Raw genomic sequence first — 27,620 nt, 5'->3', positions numbered from 1 at the left:
TGGCATTCAATACCCAGATCATATTGGCATTATTAATCTTAAGGAAAATTCACCTTGCAACTTCATCATAGTTGTTGTAAAGAAGTAGGCCATAGGAACATAAAACAGTTCCAGGCAATATTTCAGTTAAGGATCAGAACACCTGTAACCAGAGAAGAAATAGAGCTACTTTGTACAAGAAAAATATTGCTAATGTAATCAGACTTTTAGATATCATGCAGCACACGATATCAATAAAAGTACCCAATTCCTTAAAAGGAGATCTAACAAAGAAGACTGTAGATGAAGCGGAAAATAATGGGTGATTGATTCAAGCTTTCCACGATATCATGCCAGTACACTATATATGTATGAGGCAAGCAGCTCACATCGACCAGTAAGGTTCACCATGCTGCACAGCTACCAATTAACTAATTAAGGGCTTGATTAAAATAACATTCATTCCCATTGTACTTTATGGCATCAGCCTCATACATATTATCAACAATCACAGCCAGAAAAATGCTTGTAGCGTAAATTAATGTTGTACAACACTAAGAACTGCAACATCTTGATTTCGATGAAGCACTCGCAGGACCTTCTGCTGTGTTTGGATTGTTGATTGTGATAGCCTGAGGCTGCAATAAGAGTTTTTTTGCAGTTTTAGATTAACCTTGATCTGTGGTTTACACATACCCCAACATGCATGAAAAAGTGAATAGAACAATATCAATTTTGGCATATTCATGGTCAGGACACATACCGCAGGCCTAAAATCAGTTTCAGAAAGCCTCTTCATAATATCTTTTGCAATTGAAAAGAAGGCCTGCTCCACATTAATGTTTGTTTTGGCACTCTGGAAATACAAATTGGCATCTCTTTTAAGTATTCTACAAATAAAATACAAGCTACAAGAAGCAAGCAATAGGTAACTGCATCGCAACCAGATTTTATAGAAGAAACAACATAGTCCAGAAATTAAGATAAACAATATTAAGAAAATATATAAAACTTACGGTTTCAAAAAATTTAATGCCATACTCATCTGCAAGTGCTTGACCGCGTTCAGTTGAGACAGCCTGAAAGCCAGGCAAATGACAACAGACAAATGGTCTGAATCATAAGATAATAGAGAAGTGGACAGAGCTAGCGAGAACAATATAGTAAAAACAGAATTATCCACTCACACAATATATGCAAACAACGAAGACTAACTTACTCTCTTACTCTGATCCATATCAGCCTTGTTGCCAACCAGTATTTTGTTCACATTATCAGAGGCATGCTGCTCAATATTCTTTATCCAGTTCCGAATGTCTTGAAAGTATAAGAATTAAGAAGACGACCCACAAAAATAGAAAGTAATAATTTCCACCATTGAATTCTTCTGTCCAGGTTGATCAAGCATTGAACTATCTTTAACAAATAAGACAATCCCTAAAACACAATAAATAAAAAGTTGGATACTGTTAAATGATGATTCATCCGTGACATCATACACCAGAAGAATACCCATAGCATTCCGATAGTATGCTGCATCAATGTGAAAGTGTGATTAATGAATGTCAAATGTCCACAAAATTCACAATTATAACCAACTAGGGCCCTGTCTTTCATCCAAATAACTGAAATGAATTAGGAATAACAATGGTTTCTTAAGCCAATTATTGCAAATGGCATGTACTTATAATAGGGTAGCAACCTGTTGTAATTGTCCGGAAACGCTCTTGACCAGCAGTGTCCCAGATCTGTAATTTAATCCGCTTCCCATCAAGCTCAAATATCCTGATCTTAAAGTCAATTCTGATAGCTAAATAGCATTAGCAGGGTAGAAGAATGACTGAAAAAACATCAGCCAAAGTTAATTTCAGTGCAAAATTAGATAGCATACCCTATGGTGGTGATGAAACTTGTGGTAAAAGAGTCATCAGTGAAACGTAAGAGGAGACAACTCTTTCCAACACCTGTAATGATTCAGATATCTCGGTTACATAATATCACAGATTCAAGGAAAATCAAGTACTAATACTACGTGTTGCTATAGGATAGCATAGACAATAGATTTCGGTGCAGGTATGCAACAAAGTTAACACGAACATCAATGTAAGCTACGAAATTACTTTGATAGAAAATGGGCATAAACTGCTCTGACTGTAAACTAGAACAGCTAACAACTAAATTTCAGTGCTCACTACAATTGCTTCACAAAGGGTTGTTTTATACAAGAGAGTCACAACTTAAAAATTAGATTGAAAATTGTCAACCTCTTACACAGTCATGAATCCTTAATCGAAAGACCAAACCGGCATCATCAGCAAAGTACACATCATAAAAAAACTTAACTGACTCATGTTTTCCTCTACAGTCATACAAGACTTGTTCTGCTGATTGGATATTTCTTGAAAATCCCCACATCTGATTGACTGTCCGAGTGTCAGTATTTGCAAACATGTTATGGCCATTGAAAAAAACTAAATACTTCCACCCTCAACACCACAAAGGCTCTATCCTCCGATCTTGTCAAGGTTAGCACCGGGATGTACTTCTTGCAAATCTCCTCTCTAATCACCTAGTACAAGTACTATTTAGATGATAGGAAAAGACTTATAGCATCTAAAGAGTATTTGAAAGAGCTTAGTCTAAACAGGCTACAATTTTGCCAGAAAACAATAGAAATTCCGGCATGATTTTGAAAAAATCTGGCAGAAAATTTTGAAAATCCAAGTTACAGCGGTCAAGCTTCAGGATTTTGGGTGCCACAGTCGGATTTCATAAAGAATTTTTTGCCAGATTCCAACGAGAAATTCACCATCAATGCAAAATTGTGGCCTCATTAGGCAATTCAATTTGAAAGGGGGAAGATAATCATGAGAGATGACCATCAACTGAAGTAACCGAGAAGCCTCCAAAACCCAGAAAAATATTCACCCAAGGGGGCCTACAAAGAGCTAGGTAAGCGTCAACATATCATTTCTTTCTTCACCCAAGGGGCCTACAGTGATATGATTTGAAAATGGCCTCAAGGTGCAAAGGATGAGACCCAAACTCCACCTGGATGATGGACTAATGAACTGTATGTTTGCAACGGAGATGTGTTCTAACATAAGGGTCTATCTCCATACGAAAGCTCTAATCCAATAAGTCCAAAGCAAACTAGGTCCCCATACCTTGGAACCATAAAGGATAGTGGTTATGATGACCGTGTCCAAGAGATGCATCTTGGACACAATATTTTAGAAGTGACTTTGAAAGCATTGTCTCATTAGAATTTAATGACTCAGTTTACTACAAAATACATAAAATATTTAAATTTAATGAAAAAATATATTTTAAAGATTCCAAATCATTAAAGACAAAGTATGCAGTCTACTTGCGTATATGCTATATATTATGTAAGGGTGAATATATCAAAATGGCACCAACTGTAATACATATTATGAACAAAATACATAACCAATGAGGCTCTAAATGGTCTTTATTACCCACCATCCGTGGGTGGTATCAATAAGAGAAAAAACTTCTCCTAGATGGTCCTCAACCGGCAGCCAGCAGTCACCAGATAGCTTGATGTGTCACTATCTCTGCCACCTGAGCCAACGATGTGGTCCCTCACCCATCTGTTATGATCGTATGTTTGAAGGAGGGCCTCCCGATCCCAAAGGTGCGGCTTTTCATTGTGTAGTTGGGTAATTTTGTTTACTTGTCATGGACACTTTTGGACATGGATTAGTGGGGGGATTCGGCAGGAAAGAGTGGGTTTGGTTTGTAGTATGTACTCTTGTCTCCTTTGTCCAATTTAATGGTTAGCCTTGTATCCTAGTCCTCTGGCATCTCTTTTACTAGCTACTAGCTTTAAGGGTGGCACTACATAGGGAAATCTCGATTTTGGTTGCTTGGTCCCGCTTCCCAACACCATATAACTCACTCCCCTCCACTCATTACAACCCCTTTTACCATATTTCCCATCTGGGTCCCCATTTGTCCATTCGGCCCACAAGGATTTGGCATCCCTCCCCTTGTCCACACCTTGGGTCGGGCCTGGAACGATGCCCCCAAGGCTGAGGAAGCTAAAAGAAAAGGAAAAAGCATAATTTGGCCACTCTCAACAGGAAATGTACCATAAAATGCAAAATATGGCCCGAACATACACATTTAACACATGGGCAAAAGCCAAACATGAGCTCTACCCCTATCATTATGGCCATCACCCTAGTTCCTAAGGTCCATATTGACCCCTTTCATCATTAAAGAATCTATGGTTGTCCCAACCCCTAGTGGGCAATGAACTGCCCCATCTTAAAAGGGATGTCCACTACTATATCCTACACATCTTGATCTCATCCCCTCGAGCCCTAAGCAGTTATGAAAGAATATCAATAAAAGGAAAAGGGCATATGAAAAAGGGTGGAAAAACAAAGGTCGAGGTAACTCATGTATCATGATTGCTCCCTCCTACATTCATACACCCAAGTGTGGGCTTCCCTTATTATGGCTACCCTTGTACTATGGCATGCGGCTTGGAGCCTTTCCCTAATGCCCCATTCTGTTCCGCCATTATATCACATGTCACCTACCACTTAATGGATGCACCATGGACATGTCACCCCCTTTAGAAGTAGAAACCACCTAATAGGGTCTTTGATTAACCCCCTTATTGAGCTTGGAGACACATGTACATGTTAAAACCCACTATGGAAGGGCATGCCACTATGAAGTGTCCATTTAATTCCATGATTTGTAAGCTCTTTTACTCTATTACTCTAATGGTTTGTAGTACTAGAAAGTAAGGGAACGCATTGGATCTTATACAGGATTGCAGGTGGGTCTCCATTTGGCATTTGGTATCCCTATACGAGGTCCAAGCCATCCAGAGGGTCACATTGGCACTTGTAGGGTGAGCATTGAGACCCATGGGCCTCCACCATAGCCGAGAGTAGATTGTTGCTTCATGGATCCCTCATCGCCATTCGTTGGTTGCTCATGTTCCATTTTTTGGATGAGGATGATGCACCTGGACCACCCTGCCCAGTCGGCTTCACACTTGCACCACACACTTGGCAGATGTTCCAGCTTGCAATGTGGAAAAAGTCTCGATAAAATCGACAAAGTCCGATTTTTTGGGCTAGCCGGATCTATCGGCCGACTTTTTGGCGATTTTTTCAAAAACGAAAAAATTACGATTTTATTGAAAAAGTCACGATTTTATCAAGAGTCAATCGAAAAAATCATGAAGCCCACCCAGATTGCGGATAAGAGAGGGAAAAGACTGAAAAATCACTCATTTTTCACTCTTCTTTCTGCCATTCGTCCCTAGAGGAGGTGTTTGCCATTGCCCAAGGGGAGGAGATTTACTAGTTTTGTGGTGTGGATTTGGAGATTTGTCCACCGCTCAACGTGAGACTCAAGGTGTTGATTTGCTACTGCCAGGTATGTAATTTAATTTCTCTCTCAAACTTTGTTACACAAATGGCTTCTTAAAGCTTTCTATTAGTTTTATTTTAGCTTACTTTTGCTTAGAAATTTGAATCAAAACATTGTTTAGAATCTAGATTGAATCAAAACTTCAAAATGTTTGGATTATTTACATGTTTTAACTTTCAAGAATCAAAAATTCAAACCCTTGTTTAGTGAATCTGACTGTGTTCAAGCGAGTGAGAAGAGGCATTTGAAATTTAAAATCAACGATTACATTTGTGTTTGCTTCTTATGTCATGGGCAAATTTTATTTTTTTTCATTTTTTTGTGCCCTAGGTTCAAATTCAAGTTCAAAGTTTCAAACAAAATGTCGAGGAATTTGGACCCTATGTGGGAATATGGTGAACCTAATCCTACACCCGACAGTGGGGGGGTCAATAGACAATATGCCTTGCAAGTTGTGTGGCAAGCATATGTCAAGGGGTCTCAACAGATTAAAATTCCATTTGGGGCATATTTCGGGGCAAAATATAGAACTTTGCCAAAAAGTAACTCCAGAAATCATCCAAAAGGCCATTAAATCATTGCATGATAAAGAGGATGCCAAAGACAACAGGGCATAGGAAAAGACAAAGGAAAAGGCAAAGCCATTCCCTGTTCCCGTAAAAGGGGCAGAGGATCTGAGTGACTAATTACTTTATGGCATGTAGATGACTCATGATATACATTTATATTTTTTGTTGATATTTTGACTCTTGAGAGATGAGACTGAGTGAGGACTCCAAATTCAAGGCCTGATTCATATTTTGATATGTGATGCAATGTGGAAAAAGTCGGAGTCGGGATTAAATCAGCAAGGTTCCAGAAATTGAAAAACTCATTAAAGTCAGGAAGTTTTTGAAAAAGTTGACAAATAAAAAAAAATAAAAAAAATATATATATATATATCTATTCATTTTAAAAAAATCAAAAAGTTGTTAAAGAAACTACCTCACACACGATTTTTTGGAAAAACTCGTGATTTTATCTGGACTTTTTCGATAAAATCTCAATTTTTCAAAAAAAATAAAAATTAAAAAGTCATTAAAGAAACGACCTCACCCACAATATTTTGGAAAAACACCCAGTTTAATCCCGACTTTTTCAATTGGGAAAAAATCGTCAAAAAGTCTGTCGATAAATCGACTAGTCCAAAAAATCAGACTTTGGCGATTTTATCGCGACTTTTTCCACATTGATGTGAAGTAGCACTAGACTTCATATACATATTTTATATTAGCTTTCTTTTCATGTTTACGTGGAAAGGAATTCATTTGATGTTGTGGATACTTTAAATGCTATAAATAAATAAATAAAATGAATATTTTAGTACCTTTTTTTATTTTGCCAAGTTTTTGCCATTTTTTCAAAAACCTCCCGACTTTAATGACTTTTTCAATTTTTGGACCCTTGCCGATCTAATCCCGAAGTCGACTTTTTCCACATTGGTTCCAGCATTCGCTGAGGATGTGTCTCACCATGGGAGACATGGGAAGGGCTTATGTCATCATTCTAGCCCTTACAAATGGTATAATACTATAAACCATGCACAAAGACAAGATCATTTACCATTTTCAATCCAAAAGGTTTCTCAATTTCATGTGAAACCACTCAAAACCAGACCAATTGGACTAACACCTAGAAGCACTAGAAGTTTGACTTAGAGTTGAATCACAAACTTTTGCAATTAAGGACATTGGCTACCAAATGACTTCCACCAATCCGCTGCAAGGACAAAGTTAGTTCAACAAATTAGATTGTGACTTTGGCTAAAAAATTGTGTATTTAAACTTTGAACAATTGAACTTGAAAAAACTTTGAATTCTAGAATTGCTTACCTGTTGGTCCACATCTCTTGCAATTATTGCTAGGTTTTTGCCAAAGGTACTCATGGCTCTAGTGAAACCACTAATCACTCTAATCAAGTTCCATGTGTTGTAAGCACTTATATAATCCATTTTGACCTCCCCGATTTGATCTTCTCCTAATTAAGCTCTATAATGATACCTTGGGTTCAAAGAATACCCAGTTGCATGTGTACAGCAATGGAGTCAATTGTTCCATCATTTATCAATGATCTCCAAGATATGCCCATACTTAGCTACTCCATCCTTGTATGTTGCCTTTATCTACTCCTTTGCATGAACCATAACCTCATATATGTAACCCTTGGCCAATTTTTCCCCATGCACCAACCACAATGCCTTAACAAGGGGCTCAATCAATTTTCACAACCTGCTGCTTTTTCCAAAAGTGCTCTAAAAAATATTATTTTTGGTTGCTTTTCCATCTTGTTTGAAAGTCCATTGAAATTCATCCCATTCATCACTTGACAAGTTCTATGCTTGGGGAATGAGCGATTGCAATGTGAGGAAGTGAGTTGCAAATCTCGTGATAGCAAAACCAACATGGTCCTTGCCCCTAATGTTTTTCCTCGTCATGCTCAAAACACTAGTGGTTGTAGATGTAGTTTGTAATACTCTCAACATGTTCTACAATGTTCTTGATCCAATCATGTTTTCCTATCTCCTCAAGCATGAGGTCTATACATTGTGCGACACGGGGTCCAAAATATGGTCTTGCATTTGGCCTCAAACATCTTGCCAGCAAGAACATACTTAGAGGCATCGTTTGTGATGCTCTAAACAACATTTGCCTCCCCCAATGATGTAACAATTTTATACAAAAGCTGAAATAACAGATTTGCATTTTTCATCTATCAAATCTATCAACCAATCTCAAAAAATGGTTCCCTGAGGGTAAAAGAGAAAAAAAAAATTATGATATACGATTCCTTCCATCAATCCATCCATCTACCATGATGGCACAACCTATTTTGACCCACGACTTTCTAAAATCCTTCCAGTATTCATTTATGGACAGAACTTCTTTCTGCAAACGAGATCCCCTCAAGTCATACATAGAGCCCCTTTTGGCAAAAATAATGAAATCCCACATAGGTTGGTAATAAGGTGAGTGAGTAGCATTGAATGGAATATCTACATCATACCACTATCTACCTATGTATTCAAAGCAACATCTTCATACTGCTTCTTCCAATGGTAAGGTGGCCTTGTTAAGAGGCATTGGCAAATGTGTGGCAAGGTGCAAAATAATTTTGAATGTTCCTTTTCTCTTGGTTCACCGTTCTCTTTCATGGTGAGGAGGAACATAAAGAAAGGAGACCCTGAAATTGTTAGAAGGGAGAGCGGAAGATCCTTTAAATTCAACACCAGAATTTTCTCTCGTTGTGGTAAGTTGACTCTTTCTCCCTATTTTGGCATTTATCTCTTTTTTCCTTGCGCCCTTCACCCCACCCCCCAACTTTATGTGTTTCTTGCAATATCTGCAATACATCTCCTCATCAACAAGCTTAAAATGGATCCATTACTGCTTTTGACTCTTGGGGCCTTGGTAAAATTTAAATGGAAAGAAATCTACAAATTCAAATATGCAACATCGCAAACCCTATTTTAATATGCAAAGTTCAAAGTCCAAACTTAAAACTAGTAAAAGGTTGAAAGTACAAAACTTAAAACACAGATTTCAGACCTCCAATTTCATGAGCGAATTAAATAAGGACAAATTTAACTTTAGCATGGAATGAGATTAATGAGCAGTGGACACAAGAATCCGGTTTACAACTCCAACATGCTTGAAGATGGGATCTACCACAAACTGCCCAAGAGAAATGTCAAACAAGCTCCAAGTTCACTCTAAATCACAACTCTTCAACATTGCTCCCAAACTCCAAATGTAGCGCTTAGGATACTAGTAAAAGGTTGAAAGTACAAAACTTTAAACACAGATTTCAGCTCTCCAATTTCATGAGAGAATTAAATAAGGGCAATTTTAACTTTAACATATCTTGGAATGAGATCAATGAACAGTGTGCACAAGAATCTGGTTCACAACTCCTCCAGCATGCTTGAAGATAGGAGATACCAAATCTACCACAAACACCCCAAGATAAATGCCAAACAAACTCCAAGCTCACTCTAAATCACAACTTTTCAACATTGCTCCAAAACTCCAAATGTACAGCTTAAGGTGCTAGAAATTAGGTTTTAGTTTTTTTATTTGATTTTTTCCTTAAAACATGTGTCACCCTACGGTTTAGGGTGCTAGGAATTAGGTTTTTGTTTTTTTAATTAATTTTTTCAAACAAAAAAATGTGTCACCGAAGTGGTACAAGCTCAAGTTGACTTGATTAGGGGGTAACTCAACCAAGTCCAAGACCAAGCAAGCCAAGATTAAAAACACTACTCTCAAGTAGCAAGGGAGCCATATCCCTTGCTAAGTTGAGGCTAGAAAGCACATCTCAAACTGAATTGAGGCCCTAAGAATTGACCCCATGATCATGATATCTTCTCCTCAAAAGAGGAAGTGATTGTTCAAAAGAGCATTTTTTGATGCATTGAAAATCATAATCTTCATCTTACTAATGTTAAATATCAACTTTCAAAGATCACAAAAATTGGATATGGCTTCAACGTATCTTTGCAACCCCTCTAGCAAGGAGGCCAAGAGGATCACATCATTCACAAATAGACACAAGAAGATCAAGATATGGTGTAGAAGACAACCATCCCCATCCTCTAGGTGCTCTCAAAAAAAGGATTCCAACACATCAATGCAAAATTTGAAAAAGATTCAATGAGATTGGACATAGAGATTGAGCACCTCTATCTGAACCCTATAGTGCTTCTGATGAAGTCTAGGAGGCTGTGAGGGGTGCAAAGGCAACCAAGAACCAACTCAAGAGTCAAAACCTTATGATGGCAACCAAATGGGTTTCTGATATGCCCATGTCATGCAACCTCTGAAACAAGGCCTTTCTTAGGACCAAATCAAACATCTATTGAAAGTCCACAAAATAACATGAGATTTTTTAATAGAGATGGTAGGCCTCTTAACTGACAACATTAAGTGCAAAGATATGATCAATGGTCTAAGACTCTCTACATTGAATATTGCCTATCCTCTGGCCCGAAGGTAATTCTACTCAAGCTCATCTGGATTCTGATAGTCGCAAATGCAAGATTGTAGAATAAATCTTGGCAAAATTGTCCAATCGTGATGGTCCTATAATTAATTTGAAGCAGCTTTGGATTTGAAAATCATATGGACATTAAAGTGGGACCTAAAAATACAACATGATTAAAGAAATCAGCAATGTGAAAGTTGAGAGAGTGAATACCATGCTTGAGGAACTCAACCTGCAAGTCTTCCTCATCAGCATACAGCCTAGTACTTACAAAGTTGACAACTCTCCTAATGCCACCATATGAGAAAATATATGACAATAGAATGGGAGAAGAGGTGATGTGAACTAGTCGTTGCCTAGGGATATCACAAGGGAGTTAGCATGTGGAAACATGCACCAAGGATCTATATCAGGTGGGACAGCAATTTGTCTAGGGAAAGGGGTGCATCCAAGGGCCTTAGGTGAATGGAAGAGGTCTTCACGAAGCTCACATCTTCTTATGGAAAGGAATTCTTGGTATTTATGACAGAGCAAGACAATGGTAAGAGGTCTATGGAGGAGTTTACACTCCTTATCATAACAGCAATTCATGGGGCAGAGGTCAGGTTTAGGAACTCCAGAGAGCGTCCTGATGGTATGGTATGGGGGTAGTTACAAACTCTGTCTAGCCTCTTACTCCACTGTGCACATAACCCATTCTAGGTAATTTAATGGACAATTTGGAAAATTTTCCACCGATATTTCTATATGCAAGTGATTTGAAAGATATCTTTAACAGTTACCCAAGCCATAGGAAGACATTCTTCTCAGTTTAGCTATATATTACTGAATATTACTTTGGCATATCCGCACCTATTCTATTCATGCTTTGTAGCGGTCTATGCATGAGCTTCCATTGTTTTCGAATTTCATCTTAATCAGATCTAGATCAACCATTCCTTTTAAAATTACTCTTTAGAATTTCAAACTGTTGTCAAAAAATGAAGAGCATCCATGGGTACCACACTTGAATGGTAAAAGTTAATGGTAGAAGTGTTAGCAATAATAAGCATCTGTAAAGATCACCAACAACAAAGTATAATTCAGTTGGCTCATTAGGGAAACCTTCAGATCGGTTCTGTAATGGGAAACTTGGAACTGTTCGTACATTGAAGCTTACAGGTAATTATTCTCCAGCAGAAACTAAGGACATTTTGGAGATTTTGAGATAGTCCACACTTACCATGAGAAGATCATAATTGTAAATGAGAATACGAAAGCAGTAGCAGCAGTTTTTCTTCAGGCAGCTAAGCTGAATGCAGTAGAGCAGGATTTCTCAAGCCTGCTTCAGATGGTTCCAGTTTGGATAATTTAACAAAATTTTAAAACTTATCATCTGTATTTTTGCTACTCTAAATATTAAAGTCCATATACAGAATTTAGTACTTGTAAAAGTCAGCCTTATCAAACATGGGTAAGGCCCAATCTATGGTCTGATGTCTGATCCTCACAAGACATTAGACTGAGCTGTGTATTTTAAAGCCCAGTTTTTATTTGTATACTTATTAAAATTTGAAATATAAAATATTGAACACCTTTTTTAATGGGATAAAAATTGTCAATTGTTCATGTGGTGAGATCTGTACATTACATCTGAAATAACAGGCATTGAGTTTTCCCTTTTCATAGAAAAAAAAATCAACAATCGTCTTTGTAGTATGCCCATTCCATTGTGAATTGCTCATGGAGGTGCTTTCCTGCAGATGCTGTCATATTATTAAACAAACTGAATTCTCCAGTGACTTCTCCATAAATATTTATTGCTTTCTTCTACATAAACTAAGTTATGTTTTCTAAAACAGTCCTTCCTAGTCTGCAACCAATTGCATGTTGCCTATAGCTTGAAAGTATATGTAAAAATTTCTCATTTCCCACCTCGGTTTTCAGTTTCACCTTATTTCTCCCATATAGTTAAATGCCCTTTCCCATATCCATACATTCAACAAGCTGGAAAAATAAATTTTGCTGAAAACACAAATTCTGGAAATTTTATAGAATGCTGGAAAATACAGAAATAAAAAAATCAGCAGGTACAAACAGCCATTTAACACATCTAAACACAGTGATTTTTTGTCAAGGTGACCCTAGAAAAACCCCCTACAACTCTTGGGGAAAACCAATTTGAGAGCTCTTTCTTATTTCTGGAAAATGCCTTTTACAGTGAGAAATATTCAGCAAACAAATTTTACAACTTATCTCGATTTCCGAACCTCACAGCCCACTGGAAATTTCCAAACAGCAAAACAAAACACTGAAAACCGTTGTATGGCTGCAGTATGAACTGTACGGACGGTTGTACGGACTGTGTGGACGGGCTGTACGGACCTCGGTTTTTGTGCAAAAAATCAGCTGTACGGCCCTTGATTTCTGTGCAACAAATCTACCTTTTACTGTTTGCTCATTCAGCTGTACGCATTTGCTTAAATGCTGCCTTGGTATGTGTGCCAAGCTGCTGCCTCCTTCTCCTCCCTGCCCAAAAATCTCCCTTGCTCTCTTGCTCTCTCTCTCTCAATCTGCTCATGAAAGAATGAATGATCTTTTTTTCCTTTTCCTCCCTTAATCCAACCCTAAGAAACTTTTGGGTGATCCCTAAATCCAATGGCTGAAATAGATTGAGATCTATGGCTGAGATTAAATGCTCATTTAAATCTCACTTTCTATTTTCTTAATTCACCCCACTTTAATAAAAACCCACTTAGTCATTTATTTCCAAAGTCACTTTTCCTTTCTAATTTTACATTGACTTTAATAAAGTCACTTTAAAATTAGACCTTAGTAACTTTATCACTTAAAGTCACCTTTAAATTAGATTTGACTTTATAAAAATATAAAGTGAAGTTTGACCAAATACATCAAGGAACCAATCAGCTGCCTGTACAATGTGGGATCCACCAACTCGGAATCCGAAGCATGAAGCTTCTTCCAGTTGGTGATCATTGGTGTCGACATGGGTCTACAATCCTCCATGTGGAATCTGCTAAGAATGTCCACAATATACTTCCCCTGCCCCAGGAAGAAATGCCCCTCCTCCTGCCACACCTCCAAACCCAAAAAGCAATGCATCAAGCCGATGTCCTTCATCTCAAACTCCGCCGCAAGATCTCTCTTGCAGTGCTCTATGAGTCTCTCTGCACCTGTAATGACCAAGTCATCCACATACAGCACCAGAATGAGAGGCTCCTCACCTATCACAATAAAGTAAAGGTTCGGATCTGCCTCACTCTTTGTGAAACCCAACCCCTGCAAGTATGTATCTATCCTGGAGTACCAAGCTCTGGGAGCTTGCTTCAAGCCATAAAGGGCTTTCTTCAGTCTAAACACATGGGACTCCTTCCCATGCACCTCAAAGCCTTGTGGCTGCTCAATGTACACCTCCTCCTGTATGAAGCCATTGAGAAATGCAGTCTTCACGTCCATCTGGTGGATCTTCCAACCCATCTCTGCTGCTATCGATATAATGGAACGGATCGAAGTATATCGAGCCACGGGAGCAAAGGTCTCCTCATAATCAACTCCCTCTACCTGGGAGAATCCTCTAGCCACAAACCTCGCTTTGAATTTCTCAATGCTGCCATCTGCAGCATGCTTTACCTTGTAAAGCCATCTGGAAGTAACCACGGATTTGCCCTCAGGCCTCGGCACCACCTCCCAAACATCATTCTTCATGATAGAAGAATACTCCTCCTGCATGGCCTCTCTCCAGACCTACTGGCTAGCTGCCTCCTCATAGCTAGAAGGCTCAGAGTCAAGGATGCTAGTAGCCATTGCCATATAGCTACAAAACCTCTCAGGTGGTCTACTCTCTCTGACCAGCCTTTTAGGCTCAGCAACAGATGTGGCATCTCTCAAGGTGTCCTGAAGCCACTTGGGCTTCCTCTTCCCTGAGTGCACTTCTCCCATAGGAGAATGAAACTCCTCCTCCCCATCATCATCAGGAGCATGAACTCCTGACTGTCTGTCTACTGTCCTCCTGCCTGCACCTGAACCTGTAGAAGCTGAGGTACCACGTGAACTGTCCATCAGTGGACTCCCTAGTGAACTGCTCTGTGAACTGCTCTGCATGCTGCCCGGAGCACCACCCCTCTGGCTCGATGAGCCACTGCTCACTAACGGACCTGACATCCTCATAGATGTACCTCCTGATCCGCCTGATCCCTGCCCACTGGATCCCTACGACTGACTCAACTGCTGCTGAGGGTCTGGCTGATCCAGATACTCTAACTCCCGTGATCTCATAAAGGCCCTGTCCTCCTCGAACTTCACATCCCGTCTGACAACAACTCTCCTCTGTGTAGGAATGTAAATTCGAAAGGCCTTTGAGGTCTCACTGTAGCCCACAAAGATACCCTTCTCTGCAGTGGGCTCTAGTTTGGTCCTCTTCTCCTTGGGTATGTAGGAGTATGTAATGCATCCAAAGATACGAAGATGACCAATATCAAGCTTCTTCCCAGAAAAAGCCTCCTCCGGAGTCATGTGCCCCAAGGCACGATGCGGACTCCTGTTTTGCAAATAAACAGCTGTGTTGCAGGCCTCTGCCCACAAGAACAATGGCAACCCCTGATCATGTAACATGGCTTTGGCAGCCCCTACAATGGATCTGTTTTTCCTCTCCGCAACCCCGTTCTGCTGGGGGTTGTAAGGAACAGTGAACTCCCTCCTAATGCCTGCCTCCGTACAATAGTCAACAAACTCTCCAAGGATGTACTCTCCTCCATTGTCCGACCTCAGGGACTTGATCTTCCAACCTGTCTGTGTCTCCACAAGAGCTCTAAACTCCTAAAACCGCTTGAAGACCTCACTCTTGGTCTTCAAGAAATAAATCCAGGTCCTCCTGGAGTGATCATCAATGAATAAAACATAGTACTCATATCCACTCAAGGAAACCTGAGACATCCGACCACTCACATCGGAATGAATCAAATCAAGTATCCCAGTCGCTCTACTGTCACTGCTGGGAAAAGGGGATTTGGCAAACTTGCCCATCGCACATCCTCTGCAAGCATCAAAGTGATCAGTACTGAAATCTGGCACACATATAGTGATCTCCCGCAATGTCCTCAAGGCTCCATGATACATATGTCCCATCCTGCGGTGCCAAATCTCACACAGCTCAGAACTACTAGCTTTGTTGTCGATACTACTACTCAATGCCACAAGAGACTGGAATGCAAACTTGTACACCTTTGCATGGTGTTCACCTATCACTCTAGCTGAATCAGCTGGAGTGCCCCTGGGATACATCAACACCTGTCCTCCCCTGAACAATACCTCATATCCTCTGTCCTCCAAAGTTGATACAGATATGAGGTTCTTCCTCATCCCTGGCACATAAAGAACATCTGTCACCTTCAAGGGAGGTTTGGACTCCCTCTGAAATGTCAGTGTCCCCACCCTGATTGCTCTAACAACTCTGTCATCACCGAGTACTACCTCTATATCAGTGCCACTCTTTGAAAGCTCTGAGAAGTACTCACGGACTCCTGTCATGTGACGTGAAGCCCCACTGTCCACATACCAGATACCCGAAGATGCTCCGCTAATCGAGGGAAAAGCATGCTCCCTCTGAACCTGTGTGGCAGGTGATCCTGCACTAGAGGACTCATATGCAGTGAACCCAAACTCTCGGTCAAAACGAACTGCAAAGTCCTCAACCTCTGCTGAAGCTGCCACGTTCTGGTTCTTCCCCTTCTTCTTCTTCTTCTCCGGACACACAACTGCATAGTGTCCCATCTTTTGACAATTCCAACACTTCACCTTGGAATAGTCCTTCTGTGTGTCACCCTGTTTACCTTTACCTTTGCCTTTGCCCCCACCATTGCTTGTGGAAGCCTGCTTCTTCCCTTTGTCTTTCTTGCCTCCTGCCGACAGTGCTACATCCTCATCTTGCTCAACTGGCTTGGCTGCCCCAAGCTGACCTTTCATGATCTCTGTCTGAATGCAATCATCCCAAAACCTCTCCCATGTGGGAAGGGTCTCACGTGCACAAACCCCATCAGCAAAGTTCATCCATGAATGTGGGAGGCCATTCACTGCAATCCGCACCAACTCAGTGGGTGGAATGTCCTCTCCAACTGCCGCCAACTCATCTCTCACATTAGTAATCTTTGTGAGATATCCAACTGCACTATCATTACCCATCTTAATAGTCTTCAGCTTCTCCTTCAGGACCATTTTCTGGTTCTCATTGGTACTTTGGTAGAGATTGGACAATGCTGTCCACATCTCATGGGCATTTCTCTTTCCTCTCACATGACGAATGCAATGGTCTTTGACTCCGTCTAGAATCAGTCTCTTACCCTTGTTGTTCATTTTATTATACTCAGCCAACTGAGTAGCATCAGTAGGCACAACAACAGGGTTCTGTGTGGTATGCACCATGATGTCCCAGACTTCTGCCTCCTCAAAGATACTCTGCATTCTCTCCTTCCAAACGCTGTAGTTTGTATGCCCATCCAACCTATCCTCCACCCTCAATCCCTATGACATCCTGTCGTCCTAAAAACTGAAAAATAGCACTGCTGTAGTAAAGATAAAACTGTTGTTTGTAAAAAAATCAGCTTGCTGGAATTTTCTGAGTGAAAAATCAGCAGGCTGTAATTTTCTTCCTTGCTGTCCCAAACAGCACTCAAGCTCTGATACCATGTAAAAATTTCTCATTTCCCACCCCGGTTTTCAGTTTCACCTTATTTCTCCCATATAGTTAAATGCCCTTCCCATATCCATACATTCAACAAGCTGGAAAAATAAATTTTGCTGAAAACACAAATTCTGGAAATTTTACAGAATGCTAGAAAATGCAAAACTAGAAAAAAAATAAATAAATAAATAAATAAATCAGCAGGTACAAACAGCCATTTAACACATCTAAACACAGTGATTTTTTGTCAAGGTGACCCTAGAAAAACCCCCTACAACTCTTGAGGAAAACCAATTCAAGAGCTCTTTCTTATTTCTGAAAATGCCTTTTACAGTGAGAAATATTCAGCAAACAAATTTTATAACTTATCTCGATTTCCGAGCCTCACAGCCCACTGGAAATTTCCAAACAGCAAAACAAAACACTGAAAACTATTGTACGGCTGCAGTATGAACTGTACGAACTGTACGGACCTCGATTTTTGTGCGGAAAATCAGTTGTACGGTCCTTGATTTCTGTGCAACAAATCTGCCTTTTACTGTTTGCTCATTCCGCTGTACGGATTTGCTTAAATGCTGCCTTGGTATGTGTGCCAAGCTACTGCCTCCTTCTCCTCCCTGTCCAGAAATCTCCCTTGCTCTCTTGCTCTCTCTCTCTCAATCTGCTCATGAAAGAATGAATGATCTTTTTTTCCTTTTCCTCCCTTAATCCAACCCTAAGTGACTTTTGGGTGATCCCTAAATCCAATGGCTGAAATAGATTGAGATCTATGGCTGAGATTAAATGTTCATTTAAATCTCACTTTCTATTTTTTTAATTCACCCCACTTTAATAAAGACCCACTTAGTCATTTATTTCCAAAGTCACTTTTCCTTTCTAATTTTACATTGACTTTAATAAAGTCACTTTAAAATTAGACTTTAGTAACTTTATCACTTAAAGTCACTTTTAAATTAGATTTGACTTTATAAAAATTATAAAGCCACTTTAGGAGAAAAATTAAATTCTTTTGGACACTTTTCCCTAAGCCAAAGATCAAAGCCTTAGGGAACCACCTGTCCTCCGGTACCAAATTTCAACAGTATATCATTAAAACCTTTGCGCATTGCTATAAGTGAATGTAAAAAAATGTTGGCACATTGATGACTATGGATGTTGCAATCCTTCTGTGTATGAAATAGTACAATATTGAAGTCATTGTGCCTTGACCAAAAGCATTTATATCAAATTAAAATAAAAGTTAATCATCACCACATCTTCCACATATGTCAACATAGGCATTGCACTTTAGAAGCATGAATAAGAGAAACATTCAGCGTATCAACAGGCATGTAGAATGCATTGGCCACCGTTATCCCTTGTCTAAATGCTACTGGTGCACCTTTTTGGATTCCCCAACGTCATAGTTGACTTTATATCCATTGATAGTTGAGATTCGTCATTTGAGAGCAAAGTCTGCTTGGAAAAACTAAAATAATCCCTAACAGCGAAAGCCAGAAAAGAAGACACTAAGACTACATTAAAAGATCCGCAATTCTTTTAAGAATAAATAAAAGATTGAAGTGTTTGATCATACGCTGTAGGACTACAAGAGCAAATAGCCCTGAGGGTTGCTCAATTAGTTCAACCATCTGCCCAAGACATGTTGCCAACAATGAGGCCTTATGTCACAAGTTAGAATCTGGCTGGGTTCTATTACCCCATTTGTTAGTTGGGGTTCATATACTATTCAGTGCAGCATTCACACCATTGTAAGCCCAAGGTCACATGTCAGAGCTATGTAAAAACCATTTGAGGCCCTGTATTAGGCATCCTAGACATGTGCCTTTGTTATTAAGTTTGTATTCAATTGTTTGGTCGGACCATACCCTATCCCTTTAAGTTCCACTTGAGGTCACTTTCGTCCCTAACTGCGTTGAAGGGCTTTAGGTGAACTTTCTTGAGGATTCATGTTTTTATGGGAGCCTGCATTTGTAGGGGTGATCACCGGTGTATGGGCCAGTCTAGCTCATGTCAATACTTAGCTCAAGAGTCTATAAGTCTATAGGTGACCTTGGCTTCGATGCAATGTTCCTCAGACAACTTTCAAAGCAAAATAGTTTCATTTGATAACTTTTCACATTTCCCGAGGCATTTCATGGTTCCCAATACAAAGTGGTCCCCGGTGGTCAAAGAATCAGATTGGTCTTAGAATGTGTAGTTTGAAGAGAGGAATACATGCCATGTCAAATTTTTCCAATCAAAGACGAAAGTGGCTAGTTACAACTTGGTCAAACTTGTTCAACAAGTCAAAACATGTCTCCAAGTGACAGAACAAGGGCAGCATTGGATTGTCTGTGACATGCATTACACCAAAACTTGTCTACTCAATGAGAGGAGCAAAACCCATGTCTTGAAACTCACAAATTCTCAAAGGGTGTTAAAGATCATCCACTTGAGTGGGATGATGTGGTAGGACAAGTTTCCAAAAAGGCTTAACAAGGGGCAATTTTGACAAAACATGTAATATCATATATGTCAAAATTGGTCTATAAAACGAGAGGAACACAACACATGTCTTGGTCTCTCCAAGTTCTGAAGGGCGTTAGAGCTCTAGCAAGGCATGATGACATGGTAGGCAAGTGATGATGTGGCAACACTCGGCAAGTTATGAAGATTCCAAGGGATACCCAGTTCAGGTTCAGGCCAATTTCAGCATACTCATGTGCCGAAATTGTCAAAAAGTCAAGTCAAAAAGTCATTGGTGAAGTCAGCTAGTTGTTAAGAGGGTCTAACTAGCCATTGGAGACTTGGTGGACCAATTAGTTGAGCGAAGGACCAAGAAAGTAGCCATTAGAAAATGAAGGAACCAAGTTGAATTTTTCAAGGGTGACCAAGTGGAATGTTGAGCTATTATTGTTTATTATTTTGACTATGGATCATGGTGGACCATGAGCAAAGGAGACCTTGAGCTAATTTGTGGAAATTTGTCCAAGTCAACCACTTGGTGGGTGAATTAAAAGAAAATTGTAATATTTCACGAAATTGTAAAATTTGTGCATTGTGTGGAATGATTATTGTCTTTATTTCTTTTCTTGGTATACTGTTTTGGGATTAATTAAATCTAATTTTTCTTGATGATAAATAAAATTAAGCTAAGATTAACGATTTTTGCCATTGAGCAGCTACCTAGTTACATGTAGAAAGCCAACTAGGGGGCAACCCCACTTGAGTTTTCTTGGTCTTGCAGGTAGGTTGATTCAAGCATTTGAACCATCTCTTGAGGGAGTTTCAATTTGTTCTGGATTTTGTATTCTTCTGCACACAAAGATCAAAGGTTGGAGATGTCACTTTGAGGAGAGACCACTCCTCAACGGATTTGAAAGTCATCAAGAGGGTTAAGGAATAGTTGGGGCAATTTCCATCATGGACCAAACTCACTCCCTTAAAATAAACCATCTATATCGACTCAAGTGAATATTGACTTCACATTCTGACAAAGGTGAGGCATATGGCACATGTATTATACAACAACCACTCCTATCTCAAAATAAATTTTAAAAGAAAAGGAAAAAAATAAAATCTGCAATTAGTTTAAGTTCTTTTGCTTGTTGGTTTTTACTATTTTATCTTATTAGCAAGTTTATATCTTGGAAAAAATAGAGTTGACTACTAGATCTTACCAAGAAAAGGTACAAGGTTTATATTCAAGTTATTTTTGCACTTGTATCTAGTCATTGGCCTCTATTTTTAACCCTCATACACTTTCCACCCCTAGACTAATTATCTGAAAATGCAAAGGCACTTGTAGGGTGGTTGTCATACCCAAATTATGATTGTTGTCTCTATACTTTTTGCAGATTTTACATTCTACTACACAAGACAGCAAGTTGTTTTGAGTCACAACTCGGCAACCAGTGCCCCAAATCAAAAGATATAGATATTCTAGTTATAATTTTCAATGTAGACCAAAGTCCATAGGCTGCATGACATACTTTTAATAATTTTAGGCTACTAATATTTGTTGTTTACTTTTCAGCTACTACAGTGACACTTTTTACAACTAGACAACTCATAGATGCAAACACCTCCAGTCTAGATGACTCAATATAAGGCACTTAAAGGACCCCTCCTTGGTGGGGGTGTTGGGCCTACGTAGCATGGACTTAAACCGAGGTGACAATAGGTCTCTGCCCTATGTGTGTGCCCATCTAGTAGGTTGTCAAGACTTTAACAACACTTGATTTCATCAGGAACAAGTCCATAGGGGTTACCAGCTAGTATTGTGGGTGGCAGTTGAGCGACACCTCCATCTGAACGTTCCAAGAAAGATGGAAGTGACACAGCGAAAGTTTCCTCGGAAGAAAAAATTACTACAGGAGCAAATTTACATGAAATTTAAAAACACACACCTATACAAAGAAACTAAGCTATGTACTCACATTCCACCTTGGCAAAGAGAGAAATATTATTAGTCAACAAATAAAGAATCAACCCCTTGGAGGTATGGAAATTACTCAAGCTAAAACCCCAACTCCAGGCATGCATCAAGAAGGCCAAGGTAACAATCATTATCAAAACTTCCATAGCACAAACACTAAATCAGTTTATCCATCCCACATTCAAATTCCATCTCCAATTGATGATTGCTGAAGGAAGGTTGTTTCAGGTGAGGAGAAATGGCACGAGGCTTAATTCATAATGCAAGATTATACTACTCTCCATGTCCATTGAACGTTCTCAAAGACAACACTCTTCATGTCCGACAAACGCTCTAGAAGCATAAGTAGATTTAGTCCTTGCCTTAGACATATTTACAATGAACCTGAGAAGACAATCTATTAGCTAAACTTGGGAATGAAAAAGACAACAACTTATATGAATCAATTCCCATCTCACTTGACATGCATAATCATAAAAGAAAGTTACGATAATTGGAAGTGGAACTCCAACAGTAGTAGTTATATGTGGCTTCAATTTGTGACCAAAAAATGTCATAAATGAGATGATAGGAATAAACATCTGAACCTATACATCTATGCTATCAAAGCTTCAACAAAAGGACACTACCAATCAAAGTATTTTATGAATAATAGTTGTTATGCTGAACTAGAAGCACCCAATCTGAGGAATGATGCTACACTGGGAGGTTGTGTAAAACAAATCCTTTCATACATTACCCTGCTTTATCCCAATGCATTGAGGACAAAGCATCACAAGAAAGGGAAGCTAGTTATTACCTGGAACAAAACTAATGAAGTAATTAGATTAGTAATTAGACACGATGAATAATCACTGACTATTTGTAATAGGATATATTTATATCACTGTAACACAGGACCTCATATTTTTCATTCATTATTATCATCAGATATGATTTTCTAATGGCTTGGTTCAGCATAAAATTGTTACATTTCAACCATACCCATATCTGTTTATAATCAAAAGCCACATTTAAGTAGACATCAACTCTAGCTCAAGCCAATTCTTAGAGTAGGCTACTCCATTTTAATCACCTAACATTGGGTAGTTTGTATCATGGTGAATCAATTTCAAATGATAGTGTCATTGCTCTTTAAGGAAGGTTTAATTCATGACAAAGGACAGAACTCCGTCCTGTGTCTAAATAAATTTTAGGATTTGCCCCGCACATATTATACTCAACCTGTTCTTAGATATCAGTATTCTACCTCTTAGAGGAAGATCAAAACTTGTCTCTCTTCATTGAAAAGAGGCAATAAATGCTAGTTTATATTTTTATCCTCCACCATGTTTCATCAATTGATAACTGCCTACAGGGCATGTTGTAAGCCATTGACGTGGAAAAATAACAGTGGCCTTCGAAAGCCAAGCATGGAATGCCAAGAAGCAAGAAAGGGTAGCTTGATTAGACATCCCATTTTTTCCTTTGCTCAGATTTCTCGAGGAAGCTTGTTCTTGTCTATCTGAAAATTACCTTGGAATAACATTCACAATTGATAAAAAATGACGAACTGATTGTGCCAAACTTGGCAGTGCCCATAATAAAGAGGAAGAATACTTCAACTGAGGAAGACAGATAATGTACACTAAAAATAGTGTGTTTTAGCTGAGAACAGATGCTTCTGACATCAATCCATTGTAGGGCATCAATAATGAAATGAAGATGATTGATGACTGAGTGGCTGTACAAAAAAGGGGCCACTCTAGACATCTTTTTGAGAAAAAATGTGAAGATTTTATTGACGGATTATAACAGGAACATGTAACAAACTACACTAGGCAATTATCCCAATGGGAAAAAACAATTATAACAAATACTTCATGGCGGATATAGAAATGCCTATGATTTTAAGAGAAAGAACAAACCAAAACAACCAACAACAACAAAAAAAAAATATATATATATATATATATTATGTAGAAAAATTAACAAAGGTGACTAACACAAGATAAATAGTCCAATTTTTGTCACTTGTCAACACTGATTCTGTAATCTTTCCCATAAAGGTAACAAATTTGCTCTGAGTTGAATTTAGAAGATTTTCACAACTTTCAACAACCTAGATCAATAAATTATTAATGTCAAAATTGTCAAAGTCCATTAAAAATTGCCTGCAAAGAAATTGAAGATTCAACTTGGAAACAACAGTTTCAATTATGAAAACAAAGTCTTGGGCCTTGGCACTAAGATGAGCATGTTCATCAAAGTAGATAGTTTACCATAAACTGAAGCATACAAGCATGTACCATAAGAGATTGAAAATATCCAATATTTGATGCAGAATACTCAATGTAATGAAGTATATCCAGCTCACGGGCTCAAAAAGCAAAAAAGGAGTATACCCAATCTTTCAAGAACAAGTACTCAATAGAACGTCATAATGAACGGGTAAAAATACATGAACTAGAAACAAAGAGATAAACCACTATAGGGTCATGAAAAAGAAACAATGAGATAAGCCACTATACCTGACAAGGGTCATGCCCACAGGGATCTCATAGAGGTAAATTCAAAAGCTAGGATCAAGATATTTAAAAATGAAGGTCCAAACACATTTATAATATCATGCACCATGTATGCACCATTGATTCATTTTTCAAGGGAGACGGTCTCATTTCAATCCCACCATGCTCATTGTTTTCACTAGCAAACCAAGGCTCTAAAACAACAAAAGTAATCGACTCTTAATTGCTTCATTGAAATTTAGAAATTGACCTTGCTGGATAAAATGAGGATCCAGAAGAATAAAAAAAAAAAAAAAATCATAAAAATCAGTAAAGATTGGCAAAACACCAGCAAAATTTAAAAAAAAAAAATACAAAAATACAAAACTATTTTTTTCCAATTTTTTATTGGCGGTGTTTTCACGACTTTTACGATTTTTTAGAAAAAATTTCACCATTTTTGGCAATTTTTAGGATTTTTTGGTGCTTTTTATGATTTTATCGCGATTTTTTTCAAAATGAAAAAAAACCACTGATAACAACAGCCGATTAAATCACCACGCAAAAAGATCGTGATTTTTTTAAAAGCTATGATGTCTCAGTCTATCTTTCTTCAACGTTGCAAATTACAAAATGCTATTCATTTGACAAGTGTTCAATTTTTTCAAAACACATAAAGGATGTAGAGACTCAGCCAAGCATTTATCATCCTCCAGTTACTAATAAACCTTTTCTATGAAATCTTTTGGCTTTGGCGAGTTTGAATTGGGACATATTCCTGAGCTCTTTTCACATGGCCTGCTAAAGCTATAAAACATGTAAAAGGCCTCATGCCATTTTTTTGCAGCTTGCACCTCTGTCCTTCCATTCTCTACATGCAACCACCTTCTCCCCATTAGTACTTTGTTTACTTCATATGTACGCCTAAATACATATCTATACCTTCATCATCTACAGTAACTTCCTTGCTTCAGATTTACTCTTAGATACATCTCTATAACTCTGTTATCTGGCAATATTTATGTCAATAACTATACAAGTAAGTCAACTTAGTCCAAGCCAAGTACCACCATGTCCCCTTTTCCTTCTAGAATAAAACTCTGTCCATTTCGGGCACTATATCCATTAAATAGGGCCTTCATTTTCAATGCAATTCACTCTAATATGACTTGGGCTATTTAGGAGGGAGGGATGAAGCCCCTAATATTCAAGGTTTTGTTTTTCCCCTCCCTGTCAAGCCTTGGGCACACACACAAGCACTCAACTCACTTTCCTCCCTGGAAAGGAGGTGAAAACAGCAAAGCAAATCTAAACAGATCTGGTTGGCAAATGAATCTAAGGCAATTGGGTGCACCTTTCACATTAAAACACATGATGATTGACAAAGAACATTAAGCATGCCCTTGACAAAGCAAAGAGCTAATCAACATTGGGCAAAAATACACCCTTAACAATTAAGGTTAACCTTGCCCAAAGAAAGGGTCAGCACCAAACCAGTGAGAGGAAAGATGCCATCAAGGAAAGCAAGGGGATAAGAAATGCAGAAAATTTTAAATACTGTTTTACATAACCAAAGCAAAGGAGATAAAAAACGCAGGAAAATTTGGGTACTTTTTTACAGAGTCATAAATTTGAGTAGGACAGCCCCATATCCTCCTTCAAAGCATAATGTCAGATTGTTTATACATTTGTTTACAGATTCAAATTAGATACGTAAAAGGGGGACAAAACAAGATGCATGATACTTTTGTATTGATCAGGACGATGGATGCCTCTAAGGAACTCACCGCAAAGAGCACATTTTCCTTGATTTAGGTGTCAGGTCTATGGGTAGCTATTTTGGCAAAATTTCTGGGAACTTGGACATGGCCCCGTCCATTTGAAACTCACTCCGTACAGGTGGGAAGGACCACAGCGAGAATGAAACCCCGCTAGATGGTTTAATACTCTGTTTATCTCACCAGCGAAACGATACCATGTTGATTCGCCACAAAGTTTGATCTAGTGATTCCTAAGCGTTTAGTCTATTGATTAGATGGGATTAATATGATCCTTGCTAAGTGTCGCTCGGACCCCTTCCTCTTTTTCCAATCAGGAACAGAGTACAAATAATAGCATCGTCCGCTAAACTGCATTCACAGACTAGCAGTGAAACATTTTGACAAGCACAAGGTTCTACCTCAAATCTGATGGAGGTGCTCTCGGCATCTGGAAACTAAACTAATACCATAGACCTGCGAGCTAGACAATTTTTTACTTAAAAAGGACTACAAATGTCAAAAAGTAACAGATGAGAAAGACATGCAAAGGGCTAGAAGTGCCGGGGTCGAACGGCCCTGGGGTCCAGACAGTCCATTGCCACTATATACATACATCTGTACCAGGCGCCCTAAATGAACAAGCCACTGGTCAAAGCTCCCAAAATGACGTATAGAAATCAAAGGTGATGAATTTTGCCAATTGCAGGTCACAAGTTCAATATGAGGTCATGAGAATAACAGATCGTAAAGTTCTTCATGAGATCCAAGGCCAAGGGGAGGATTGCAGCAAATATCAAATGAAACTATAATAGAAGAATTGGGATACGTACCACTGTCCCCTATCAATAGCAGCTTGACGAGGTAATCGTAATCGGCCCGAGCTCTTCCTGTTGCCGCAGCCATCCCAACAAAACTCGCTTGTCTTTGCCTTCTTTTGTTGTTGCTGCTGATTCTGTTTGGCTTCTTATGCCTTGCAAGACGAACCGAAAAATCCGTGCAACATATTCGAACTCAAGCCCTCGCCGTGCCAGCGCAGGCCTTTTATATAGGTCAATTTGGTACGCAGCTGCTACTCCTTAGAAGTCGCGCTCTACCTATCGCACAAAAGCCAAAGTTTCCAAAGCCTCTGCCCATATCACGGCTTCCCAACCCTGGTTCAAACACTTGTGGTTTGACTCAATCCTTGGTTTGATAAATGGCGTCCTCGGCTTCGTATGCACTGGGCACCCTTCCTAATATCCAAATTAAATATTGATATATATTTACTTTATTATCAATGTCTTTTCGTACTCCAGTTCGGTAAACAGGGTTAATATTAAATGTAATATTTATTTATTTATTGCTAATGTTATTATTGGTCAGTGTGCTATAAAATTTCAAAATATTATAGCTTTAGTTTAAAAAAAATAGAAGTGATCAAATTCAATAAATATGGTTGAATTTTAGGGGTGGTAGGAGGGAGGAATTATATCTATTCTCAAAAAACATTATCACTAATTATGAGGTTGCATAAGAAAATCAATAACAAGCAAAAATGTGTGGTGTGGTTTTTTATTGGGTCTAATTCTTGCTTATGATATGGAAATTTTTGAGCTAATAATCCTCGGAGATCCTATAATTACAATACAAAACTAAACAATGGCTCATATCCAAAAGAGAATCTCCTCAAACTCCTTCTCAAAAGAATAAATTGTGCTTTGGATCTCTTGCTCTTAAAGTCTTTCTTCCCTATCCTCCAAAGCCAAAACTCAGAGGCAGATCACCAAACCAATCTAGCCTGCCTCTTAGAAGTGGGTCAAAGGGAAGTTAATGGAATCAAATATTGGCATACTATGTCATAATTTCTTGAATGTGCTCT

General features: G+C 38.8%; 1 protein-coding gene across 1 annotated transcript; it reads right to left on the bottom strand.

The window, feature by feature from the left end:
- Nucleotides 1–26,968, bottom strand: LOC149142834 (ras-related protein RABE1c-like). Its single transcript, XM_089449521.1, has 8 exons — nucleotides 26,593–26,968; nucleotides 1,871–1,943; nucleotides 1,682–1,782; nucleotides 1,447–1,512; nucleotides 1,199–1,296; nucleotides 996–1,058; nucleotides 743–835; nucleotides 1–617 (listed from the first exon to the last, which is right to left on the bottom strand). The coding sequence occupies exons 1-8, from the start codon at nucleotides 26,663–26,665 to the stop codon at nucleotides 534–536; spliced, it is 651 nt and encodes a 216-aa protein (XP_089305647.1). The 5' UTR covers nucleotides 26,666–26,968; the 3' UTR covers nucleotides 1–533.
- Nucleotides 26,969–27,620: the final 652 nt, after the last annotated feature.

This window comes from Pinus tabuliformis, chromosome X (assembly GCF_031772625.1).
Source record: "Pinus tabuliformis cultivar Carrire ecotype Pingquan chromosome X, CPIR1, whole genome shotgun sequence".
NCBI classification, from domain to species: Eukaryota; Viridiplantae; Streptophyta; class Pinopsida; order Pinales; family Pinaceae; genus Pinus; species Pinus tabuliformis.
The sequence above is the reverse complement of the archived record's forward strand: the minus strand, read 5'-3'. Positions and strand labels throughout refer to the sequence as shown.

What these genes read in the sequence shown, in the direction of transcription:
- LOC149142834 (XM_089449521.1), bottom strand. Translation starts at nt 26,665, where the DNA reads ATGGCTGCGGCAACAGGAAGAGCTCGGGCCGATTACGATTACCTCGTC. An exon ending in GCTATTGATAGGGGACAGTG is followed by an intron (nt 1,944 to 26,592) that starts GTACGTATCCCA and finishes GAATCATTACAG; the next exon opens with GTGTTGGAAAGAGTTGTCTC. An exon ending in AAACTGATTTTAGGCCTGCG is followed by an intron (nt 618 to 742) that starts GTATGTGTCCTG and finishes CTCTTATTGCAG; the next exon opens with CCTCAGGCTATCACAATCAA.